This window comes from Brugia malayi, assembly GCF_000002995.4.
Source record: "Brugia malayi strain FR3 genome assembly, contig: Bm_v4_Chr1_scaffold_001, whole genome shotgun sequence".
In the NCBI taxonomy this organism is placed as follows: Eukaryota; Metazoa; Nematoda; class Chromadorea; order Rhabditida; family Onchocercidae; genus Brugia; species Brugia malayi.
Genome location: NW_025062475.1, coordinates 2,819,111 through 2,831,442, shown reverse-complemented (window position 1 = coordinate 2,831,442; position 12,332 = coordinate 2,819,111). Strand labels below are relative to the sequence as shown.

General features: G+C 23.0%; 1 protein-coding gene and 1 non-coding gene across 5 annotated transcripts; one reads left to right on the top strand and one right to left on the bottom strand.

Moving 5' to 3' along the window:
• Positions 1 to 533: 533 nt before the first annotated feature.
• Positions 534 to 10,623, top strand: Bma-cbn-1 (the record flags this gene model as incomplete). Of its 4 annotated transcripts, none has more annotated exons than XM_043076350.1 (18): positions 534 to 564; positions 915 to 1,130; positions 1,879 to 1,929; positions 2,919 to 3,148; positions 3,409 to 3,510; positions 3,750 to 3,959; positions 4,378 to 4,587; positions 4,865 to 5,074; positions 5,427 to 5,543; positions 5,933 to 6,025; positions 6,323 to 6,483; positions 6,589 to 6,691; positions 8,476 to 8,697; positions 8,893 to 8,971; positions 9,369 to 9,467; positions 9,880 to 10,089; positions 10,203 to 10,331; positions 10,472 to 10,623. In XM_043076350.1, 18 exons carry the CDS (start codon positions 534 to 536, stop codon positions 10,621 to 10,623), a joined length of 2,625 nt encoding a protein of 874 aa, XP_042932284.1. The 4 variants fall into 4 exon arrangements, with proteins under 4 accessions (XP_042932284.1, XP_042932282.1, XP_042932285.1 ...); XM_043076348.1 differs by having other exon boundaries at positions 9,339 to 9,467; XM_043076351.1 differs by lacking the exon at positions 8,476 to 8,697.
• Positions 7,353 to 7,425, bottom strand: Bm14510. Its single transcript has one exon. It is a non-coding gene; the product is annotated as a tRNA-Lys (tRNA).
• Positions 10,624 to 12,332: the final 1,709 nt, after the last annotated feature.

Here is a 12,332-nt window from a genome sequence, read left to right as displayed (position 1 = left end):
TTTATTCAACTAAAATTATCGATTATTTTTCTATTTTCAAATTTATAAAATTAATTTAATCCGAAACTTTGCATAATAATTCGAAATGATAATTATATTAACTATTTTCATCAGTTAATACATACTGTCATCCTAATTATTGTTATTGATAAATTATATGAAGTGATAACGGTTTATCACTCTTTTAATATTTAAATTATCACTGCTAATTCAAAATAATGTGATATCATTTCTTTGTCATTTTAATTACTATTAATAAATCACATTAATGAAATAATTATTATTATTTCTTCGTCATCATAAACACTATTGCTAATTCACAGTAATACTTTAATCATTAATTACTTATGCATAGTAATACATTTTTATATGAAATAATGATAATGATAATGATAACGACGATGATAAATGCATTGATAATAATTAAAATGTAATTAATTTATTAATTTAAATTGAAAATTTATTGAAGGAAAACATACAGCAACATGCTATATTTAATCCATTTCTTATTAATACTAAGCATAACTTATGCAATGCCTCAAGGAAGTAATCGACATCCATTAGGTAATAATTTTATTTAAATGTTTCTTTCTTTTTTTTTTTTTTATCTTTTCACTTGCTAATGTAAATAAATTAATTCTTGATTGATGAATTTTAATTTGAAAAATAAATAGAAAGAACTTATCTTTAAACTGTATAATAGTTATAAAGTTTTAAAAAAAAAGCAATTAATCTTTTATTAATTGTAGTATTGAAATATAATTAAAATTACAAATTTTTTTTTAAATCAGTTTTTAATTACTATCAAGGAACTTAATTCCATTTAATCAGCATGCTTTTTAATATTAATATTAAAATAGAAATTAAATTTTGAAAAGATTATCAATTTTTTAATAGTTGTACAAATCTTTCAGATAGTACATCAACATCGACAATGCAACAAGAACAAGAAGAACAGCAACAACAACAACAACAACAACAACAACAACAACAACAACAACAACAACAACAACAACAACAACAACAACAACAACAACAACAACAACAACAACAACAACGACAACAACAACAATTACCATCAAATTTTCGTCCAGCAATACAGATTAATGGTGATAAATCAACGCAGTCAGGTTCATTAATAACAAATTATTTTTTCCACTATTTCTTCTTTGTTTGAAAAAATAAATAAATAATTAAGAAATAATTATTCGCACAAATAATTTCGTCTTTTCTCCATCCAATAAATATTCAAAATATTTTTGCGATCAAAATTTTTGGAATAATTTAATTATGATTGTAAGAAAAAAATGCATTAATGTTTGGGAAAATTCAAAAATATCATTTGCATTATAAATGCAAACTTTTTTTTTCTAAATTTTAAATGATTTAACTTTTAAATTTTGTCGCAGGAAATTAAAATTTATCATTTTTAAATTTTATTCTTGATACTTAACAGACAAAAAATTATGGAATAATTCTATAAATTTTACGTTGGAAAATCAAATTTATAAGATAATCCATGTGTTTTGTCTTCGAGAATTAAAAATTTCTCAGTAATTACTAAGTTTTATTTTGAAATAAACAAAGTAGCTGTTAAATTTTTTACACAAAAATTATAATTACAAGATAATTTGTAAACTTTATCAACTTTATCCTTAATACTTAAAATTTCACAATGTGTTATTTGTTTTTTTGCAATTAATTGATTTATTTTTTTGCATATTTCATCCGTATCTTTGATTAAAAATATTTGAAATTTTTGAAAATTGAATGCCACAAAAAAAAAAAAAAAGGTAACATTTGATAATTAATAAGAAATTTTCGAGATTTCATATAAATTTTTAACAAATTTTTAGTTTAAAAAAATAATATTTGCAGCTCATGCAACATTGATGGCTCGTATGGAAGCATTACGACGACTTCAACAGGGTACACTTAATTTTTTAACAATTTTTCGAAATTTTTAAAATGACATATCAATTCTATGATTATTTTCTTCTCTCATATTAATTTCATTGAATTCTTTAATCGAAATTTTTAGAAATTAATGAAAAAAAAAGAAAAACCTTTAGATTAAAAAAGAATATCAATAATTATGACATAATTGATCATTTAATTAATCACAAATATTTTCTATTTTTGTTTACAAAATTAAAATTATTGATGCATATTTTGTTGGTAATGGAAATTTTACATTAAAATTTTCAAATTATCTAATTGAAATTCTTTTTTACAATGAAATTAAATTACTTCATTTTTTGATTCTTATTTGTCCTGTTTTTTTTTTTTTTTTCCTTTTTTTTTGTTTTTTCTTTTTCTGAAGAATTCACAAAACAAAAAGAAAAAAAAAAAACAAATGAGAATGTAGGACAGCATTTGCTATTTAATTCTTTTGTTTTACTGCTGTTTTTCATCTTTTCAATCATTTTTATAAATTTGTTGAAATTTCAATCGAAAATTTTGGTATCAACTGAGAAAGGAATTTAAATAATGAAATATTACCAAAAAAAATTGTACATTTTTCTTTGTTTGTATTTTAAAAAAAACGTATGAAAAAATTTGAAAAAAAAAAAACGAAAAGTATTGAAATACAAAAAATGAATGTAATAGTAAAACGAAATTAAATGAGAATTTTCGAAATGCTGCAAAATTTTTAAAATAAATACTATAATTTGTGTAAATAATTTATGTAAAAAAAAAAAAAAAAGAATGAAATTGAATACAATTTGTTAAATATTTTTGTATAAAAAATTCAATTTTCTTTTATAATATTTATATAATAGTTTATTAAACATTTGTATATTTTTTAACTTTCGCTTTTTTAAATATCAGTTTATTAAATTGAAAACAAAATTTCAACTGATTTTAGATTTTAATATTCCCAAATAAATTGCTAGTTATAAAATTACAATTTGTAGGATCAACTTCAAATCAATTCATTTCAACTGAACCGTCAAAATTAAATCCTCCTGTTGCTGATGCTCCACAAACCGATCTTTCTGGTATTGGACCTACCGGACAATTACCGCCAGTGGATAAAAGCGTTGATTTGGACGGTGATGGCGCATTAAGTCTTGCTGAAGTACAATATGCTGCATTTGTACATCACGGATTATCCAGTAATGTCATTGAAAGTCTTTTCAATGAGGTATAAAATTTGAAATGATAATAAAATTTAATAATATTATTCTCTTTTTTAAAAAACAAAAAATAAAAAAAAAACTTATCAACTGATAAAAATTAAGTTCAAAATGTAAGTTTAAGTATAAAATTTCAAACAATAAATCACAAAAAAAGAAAATATTTTTATTGCAATTCATTAGTTTTTTCTTTGTGATTTTTTTTTTTTTTTGTTTCTTTTCTCATTGTGTATTAAAATATTAATTGAACTTTATTACTTTCTATAAGGTTGATAAAAATGATGATGGCTATTTAACATCAATAGAATTCAATGATATACGACCATTGGTACTTGCAAAAGCTGAAAGTGCTGCACAACGTTATTTGCAAGTAATTTTAAACTAAAAATCATTTATTTCATCTTTTAATTTCTAAAATAATTTTAAAACTTTGATATATATAAATATATAAAACTGTTTTTTTTTCTAATAATTTTTTCTTCAGTTGACTATATAAATTAAAATTATAATTGATCATGATATATTATTCATTTTTAAGCTCATATTTAAAATCAATTAATAATATTATAATTTTAAATTAGTTTGACAGTCTCAATTCTCTTTTTTAAGACAGTTGACAAAGATCATAATGGCTTATTATCACTAAAAGAAGCACAAGAGTATATTTTAAAAGAATATGGAATTGGAAATCGTGACGTAGAACGAATATGGCGTTTAGTGGTACCAAATTTAAGTGTTGAAATGGATGCTACAATGTTTAGTAAACTTCGACGACGCATTCGAGCAATGTCAATTCGACTTGCTAGGCTAATTATGAAGGTTTTTTTTTTCTTTTTCTTATTTACTTTTTATTTTTTTTTTTTTTTTTTTTACATTCGTATTTTCTAAATTTCTAGATTTTTCTCATGAAAAATTTTTCATTTAATTTTTCTTATTGCAAAAAAAAAAAAAAAAAAAATATAAAAAAAAGAAATCTTCTGTTTTTATATACAATAACAAGGTTAAGTATTAAATTTGCTTGATATTAATAATGAAAATTATAAAAGAAATAGGTTAAAACGTTGGATTTGAGTAATAAATTTATTTTGGATTAAATTTAATAACGAAATTTAGATTATTGTAATTACAATTTTTTTTTTTTTTTTGTAATGTATTTCAAAATTAAGCTCAATTTTGAAATTTAATAAGTGATAAAAATTATCCGAATGAATTATCATTATTAATATTAATATTTAAGAATGCTGATAAAAATGAAGATGGACATATTGATAAGAGAGAAGCACAAAAGATAGCATTCGAACAGGAAGGTATCAGTGCAGGTGATGTAAATGAAATGGTAATGTCTGTTGATGATAACAATGATGGTGAATTAAATGCACCGGAATTTGCTGATTTCGAACGAATTATTCGCTCACGAGCTATTGATACATCAAAAAAAGCATTAAAGGTATAATTGAAAATTTTTTGAATAATTTAAAGAAACAAATGAAAATAGAAAATAAATGACATTAATTTAATACTAACATTAATTGAAATTAATTTAATTATTACATTTATCATAAAATATCAAAAATGAGAATAATTCAAAGAAAAGAATTAAAAATAATAAGTAATTATTAATTTGAAATTTTGAAATTAATTTGAAAAAGTAATTATTAATTTGAAATTAATTTAATATTATCAATTTTAATTTTTTTTTTTTTTTTTCAATTTGGATGAATTAGGTAGTTGATCGGGATGGAAGTGGTACTGTAACAATGGATGAAGCAAAACGTATCGCATTTGATCATTATGGTTTTGATGAAAAAATTCTTGGACCATTTTTTGCTCAAGCGGATGAAAATGAAGATGGCCAACTGGATCCGGTTGAATTTGCCGGATTTCGATCAGTTATACGTAGTAAAGCTGTCAAAAATGCTTTAGATATTATGCAGGTTAATTAATTAATCATACATAATAATAAATTTTTCTTAGTCTATATCAAACAGAATTTATACAATATTTCATTAAAAAATTTCTAATTTAGGCAAAAAGAGATGATTAACAATAAAATATGTTGTTTTCATACAAATTTCAAAAAGAGAAAATTTTAATTTTTAATGCATTTAGGAAAAAAATTTTTTTTTTTTTTTGAATTTTTTGAATTTGGAAATTTTGAATCAAAAATTTAGTTATTATTTTTGTTGAGAATAATTCAAAGAAAAGAAATGAAAATAATAATTAATTATTAATTTGAAATTACTGCTTTAAAATAGCATATGATTATATGAATATTTTTTTTTTAAGGAAATTGATGGTGATGGTGATGGTTACATTAATAATTCGGAAGCTGTTGCAATGGCTCGACGACAAGATGACATGGATCCTAAGGAAACATTTAATTTATTTGTTATTGCTGATCAGGTAATATTTACCTTGCTTTTTTTTCATCAAATAATTCTATCATTATTTTATTTAATTTTTATGAGTTTAATTGTAATTTCAAAACTAATTTTTTTTCATGATAATTGCAGTATCTATTGACGATCGCCTAAATGTTATTTATGTCGAGAAAACTAGTAATATTTAGAAATAAATTTTACATAGATCAATAAGATATCAAAGATTTTCGTATTTTAAAAATTCATTAGATAAATTTTTCAGCTTTATATCTTCGTAAATAAGAATTCCATCCAACACTCATTTAATTTAATATTTCTCTCTTTTTTAAAAAATAATTTGAATTAGTAAATTTTTTTTCAAACAATAATTTACTAATCTTTTGCATGATCATAATTGCCGAAACATTTTAGGATAAGAGTGGAAAGTTAGATAAAGTAGAATTAGCTGATTTTTTGCGCCTCGTACGATTAAGTGCCATCAAATTTGCAACTGAACATTTTAAAGTATGTTTTTCTACTTTCGATATATTTTTCAAACATTCTTTTTAAATATTTCTAATAATAATGACAAAAGAAATAGCAGTGAAAAAAAAAAAAATGATGAATTAAAATTTCAATCAATTATCATGCAAAAAAGTGACAAATTGTGAATTTTTCTTATAAATTTAAAGAAAAATAAACAAAAAGATTTTGATTAATTATTACACAAAAAAAAAAACTGACAAATTATTAAAAATTTTGTAAATTTATCGGAAATATTTTATTGTTTTTCTTCCTTTTTTTTTCATTTTTTTTTTTTAGGAATTTGATATGAACAAGGATAAAACGGTAACAATTGATGAATTAGAAGAATTAATCGAATTAAAATACAAAATCGATCGGATAATAACGCGACAATTTTTCAAAAAAGTGGATGTGGACAGTTCGGGTGATTTAACACCTGGCGAACTTGTTGATTTCAGGTACTTTCATACAAACACTTTGTCACTTTTTTTTTTTTTAAATTATTATTATTATTATTTTTTTTTTTTTGCCTATAGTTTTCATCTAGGGATAATTTTATTTAGACATGAAATTCGACGATTTGTTACGGAACGTAATTCGCAACGACCATACGATTCGACCAAATCTAATGATCAAGATGGCACACGTGGTGAAAGTACTGAAGAAGTAAGAAAACAACAATCCATTTCATTATTCGATCAAAATTAAAAATAGCAAAAGTAGCAGAAAAAGTAAAAAAAAAAAGAAATAAAAGTAACAACAATAATAACAGCAACAATAACAATAGCAAAGGTATTAATAAGTTAAAAAAGAGTCAAAAAGAGTTCATTCCGTCAAAAGTTAAATGTATGTTTTCAATATTTCTTAAGAATTTATTAAAATGATAGCAACAAATGTTCAATTATTTCAGAAAAAGAAATTAAATTAAAGTCCAATGTAAACTTAGCTAATTTTTCATTTTTCACCAGTTATAGAACAGATTTTAGAAATTGAAAAAGAAACTAAATAATAATAATAATAAATGAGTAGTAATAATAATAATAAGTGTTACTACAAATCAAGCAGTGATAACAATGATAATGATAATAGTAGCATCTAATAATGCATTAACCAATTCATCCTCCCACCATATTAGCATGAAGAAACATTGCATCGTTATCACATTCCAACCGATATTTTGTCTTTCATTTTGTGTTGAAAGTATTTTTATAAACAAATTTTAAAGTTTCAATTAGTAATACTAACCCCCATTGCTTTGTGTTTGTTTACAATGTGATTATTTGTCACAGTTTGTACATATCTAAACAAAATTCCATCAAAACCTGTCTGCCCTCCGTGGGACTCGAACCCACGACCCTCAGATTAAAAGTCTGATGCTCTACCAACTGAGCTAGAAGGGCTCCGAGCCACATCTCAGCTATGTTTCCTAAATCGATGATCAGCGATCAGTGATTAGTGATTGCTAATCAATAACTGTATTGTATGTGATTTCACATTATATCTGTGTTAGTGTTAGAAATAACCCAAATGTAACTTCATCAATAATATGACTTTAATTTAGAAATAAAACAGAAAACGCTTACGCTATTTTAGAAATTTACACGCAATTAGCCGAATCATTCCTAACTTTTCCTTATCATTCCATTTTATCACTTTCTTTCTACACTTACACGTGAAATACATTCTAATTAGTGAAATGTTGCTTGCTAATTTAGTCACTTTTGTCCAATTATCATATCACACTTTAATAGCTAATATCTGTTGATCAGATCAACAATTCATTTTACATTTTAATGGTCGAATTTGATATGAGCTAAATGCTTATGATTCTGCAATTATTATGATAAAAGAAAAGCAGAATCATGATAATTATTTTATATGTAGATTTACTTAAGATGATAAATAATTGAAAAAATTGACTGATTAATTGATTGAGTTAATAATTGACAAAGTAATCAGAAATCTCTTTTTCCTGAATTTCATATATGCTCCATGCGATTTGCAGTGAATTTATAAATAGGTGAAAAATTACTGCAACCTATTTTAAGAGAAATTTTAATATAATTTTAATTTATATATCAGATATATTTAATATACAATAAAGCTACAGCGCAAAATGATAATTAACTTTTAATTAGCTTATAAAAGAAGGCAATTAAAAGTTAATAACATTTTATCTAATGAACATAAGCAAAAATCTTTAAGTTGTAGTGAAAAGTGACAAGATTTAGTAAACAAATAACACAGTGAAAAATGTACAGAAACGTAAGAAATTTTCCATTAAATTATTTTCGTTATTACATAATAAAAGATAATAAATTAAGAAACGAAAAAAAAAAAAACAGTGATCAAATTTTTAATATATTAATTAACACAGAAGTAATGTTTGCTTTGCAAAGATAATTTGATTAGTGATAAAATTACATTTGAGCACTTATCAATTATTCAAGGTAATAAGTGATAGTGTAACAAAGAGCATTAACAACAACAACAAAAACAATCGAACAATGTTATCAATGAGTGGGACAGATAAGGAAGAACAAAGGTCACAAGCACAGATCACTGATAAAATTATTCAAAACCAACAACCATTTGTGACAAAATCACCAAAAGTAGAAATGAATGCAAGAAAAGGAAAAGAATTATTAAAACAGAGTATTGCAACTTCATCGGTACTTTTTCTCCTAATACTTTCTTTTTTTTCAGGTATTATTTAACACTGAAATATCATAAAATTTAATTTTATGAATTCATTTTTTTTTTTTTTGATTTTTAATATTAAATAATTTTAACATATTTTAGAAGTATATTAAATTCTTTTTAACTTCATGTTATCATTTTATTACTTACTTAATCATTCTTTTTAGGATGCAGATTTATTATCAGTAACAACAATGATGAATACAATTATGAAGCAATCAGTTAATCATCCTGAACAATTTACTGGTTTCTGCTTTCTTATTTTTTTTTTAATTTTTAAATAAATTATGAATTTCCTACTAGGACTTTTGGGTTGAATTTAAATTTAAATTTTTATAACTGAAAACCCTACTTTAAGAAATAAAAAAAAATACGACACTTTCAATGCCAGTATCACAAATACACCAATATTACTGTTCCAATCATTTGAAATTAAATCGAAGTAATAATAATTCATTATCACTACCGTACAGTAAATTTCAGATAATGAAGTTAGTAAACAGTTTCAAGAATTTCAGACCTGGATTAAATAACTTTTATTTAGTGACCGCAAAAATTGCAGGAAATTATTTAATAGATTAGAAAAAAGTTTTTTTTCAATATTTATTTCCAGCAAAGCATAAAATACAATCTGAGCATTCAGAAGTTGACATTGTAAATGACGGTGATGTCACTTCAGTTGACATGATAGCAAATCGAAATCATGATAAATCTATAACACAAGCTGATGGTAATGAAAAAGGTTGGGAATTTCAAGTGCTCTCAAATTAAATAAATGCCACTATTTTTTAATTTCAAATTATTTTTAAATTATAATATTATTAGATAGATGGATATAATTAATTTAATTAATACATTATATTGCATAATGTGAAATTTTAGCATAAATATAGCTGAGTAAAATTTTGGCTATCTTTTTACTTTAACAATTAATAATTAATAATTAACCTTCATAAATTATTTTAATAATTGTAATACAAACAAAAAAAAAAGAATATGCAGGATTATAATGTGAAATAAAATGACTTTCCTCCTTTTTTTCAATTTTCATTTTAATTAGAATAAATTTTTTTCAAACGAAATAAGAAAATAAAATGCTTTAAATTATCATTTTGGTTTTTTCTTTCACTTAAATCATTATCAGTTATTATCAGGTACTGAGCAAGATCCAACATTATCAATGATTCATGATGGAAATGATAAACAAGAATTAGAATCAATGGTAGGTGATATAACAACAACAGAAGGGATAGAATCAGTACAGAGTGAACTGGAATTAAAATCACAATCAGTACAACAAGAAGGCGATTCAGAAAGTGGTGATTCAATTAAGGAACAAAATAATGATAATGATAATTTGGAAGGTTATCTTATCTTTTTTAGTGAAATTATAACTACGCATGATAATTTGGCAAATATTAACAAAAAAAAATATATATATATTATTTTTTAAAATGAAATTTCTTTTTTTTTTCAGTTGTACATAATCAAGATGAAATACAATCTGAAACAAGTACGAATGATAAGAGTGATATGATTGTTGAGGAAATTGATAAAAATATGGAACAACGAGCTTCTGATAATTTTCCAGTGGCATCTTCAGATGGTTTGAGTATTTTGTTTATTACACATTTTCTTAAAATTTTTAAAATTAGCGATTTAAATTTAATCTTAGTGGAGACATAAACTAAAATAATAAATGAAATTAAAATAAGCTTAAAATAGATCAAATTTTACTTATTTTAGCACAAACAACACAGGAAATGGTGGAAATAATGGACGGATCAATGCCGATAACAGATGAATCAAAAGTGGAAATGAAAAATATATCCATGGATGATCAAAAGAAAATTATAAATTCAAAAAGTTCATCTATTAAAAGTACCTTAAAGCATTAAAAAAAAATTTGTATTCCAGATGATGAAAACATTTTTTCCTGTTTTTGAATTATTTAAAGTCGAAAAAAAAACCGAATACCGAATAATTTTGAAAATTAAAACTTGAAAAAATTTTTAAAACATAGTCAAAATTTTTAATTTTTGAGATAAAGGTAAGTTAGGCTTTTTGATATCAATTAAGCATTTTCTTTGGCCGATATCTCTCCACTATTACTATGACAATTTATGTTTAGCTAATAAAAAATATCATTTGTTATCAGAAAGATAAACATTATCACTCGAAATTAAAATTGAAATCAAGATTTCAAGCATTTAATGCAAACGAAAAATTTTTCCATTTTTTATACAACGCAAGGAGAAATGATGAACTATCTGTGTCATTCATTTGCACATATTATCATTGCAACAATTAGGATACCTTATAATTAAATACTTAATTAATTAACTAATCACAAGCAATATGATTACTACAATCATCATTGCTACTATTATTTGTATTCTCAGTTTATTGATCTCCTTGGGAGTTGTATTATCTTTAATCATAATATTTGTGAACAGGAATTTATCACTGATTGAATAGTTTATTTTGTTTTTTCCTTCTTTTTCTTGTTATTTCATCCCTCCTTTAAAAATGTGACATATCTAAGATTTTCTAAAATTTCATCCAATTAATCTTTTGACATGAACTTTCGAAATTGTTTTTTTTTTTTTTTTTTAACTATAAAGTTATGTTGTATAAGTTTACTTATTGTATACGCCTATTTTCATTTTATTTACACAATTATTCCATGCAATAAAATTTTTATAAATACTTTTTGTTTACAAATACACTTTAAAATATGATCATTTTTGGATTTTCATCTTTTAAATGCAATCGATGAAATAATAATTATATTCTTTAATATAGCCATTCAAATTCATTTCTTCGATTTACAAGCATACTTCCATTTCATAAATAATTTTATACAATAAAATTTTTGTAACTATTTCTATTTGCAAACATCTTTCTATCTTACTTAAGCAAACTAATATCACAAATAATAAGTCTTGTGACACCTCATATTACTGTGCAAATGTACAGTAAATCGATTTCTTCAATTCAAATATTTAATCATTTGATTTCTTCCATATTTAAAATGTTATCAAAAATGATTTATGTCCTTAAACATAATTATTTAAAGTTTGTTACGCCTGTGAGTGGATTTAAACAAAATAAAATGACAAATGTCAAAGTTTTTTGCGATACTGCATACTGTAATGCTATATACCGTAATACTACGCTTCATACTGTAAGTGTCTCATAAATTATTTTATTTTCAAATTATTAGCATATTTTATAAAGTATATTTTGTTTAAAGAACATATTATATGATATTTTTATCAACAATGCCTTAAAATAGAATTATTTTCAAGAATAAGAGAAATGACATACTGTTAATACTACGATATTGTATGAAGGAATTACGGTAAGATATTGTCACATCGAATGAATAAATTCTAAGTGAATAAATTATATCAGTAATATATACAAAGATATTTTACTGATAGCATATTTTCAAGAATAAATGAACAAATAAACTTCAATTCTATTCATAATTTCAATTTTACATAAATTACATATTGAATAAGAAAATTTAAAAATAATAATTAAATATGTACAACAGTATTTTTTCTATTCAAGAAATTTATGATTACTTGGAAGCAAACAT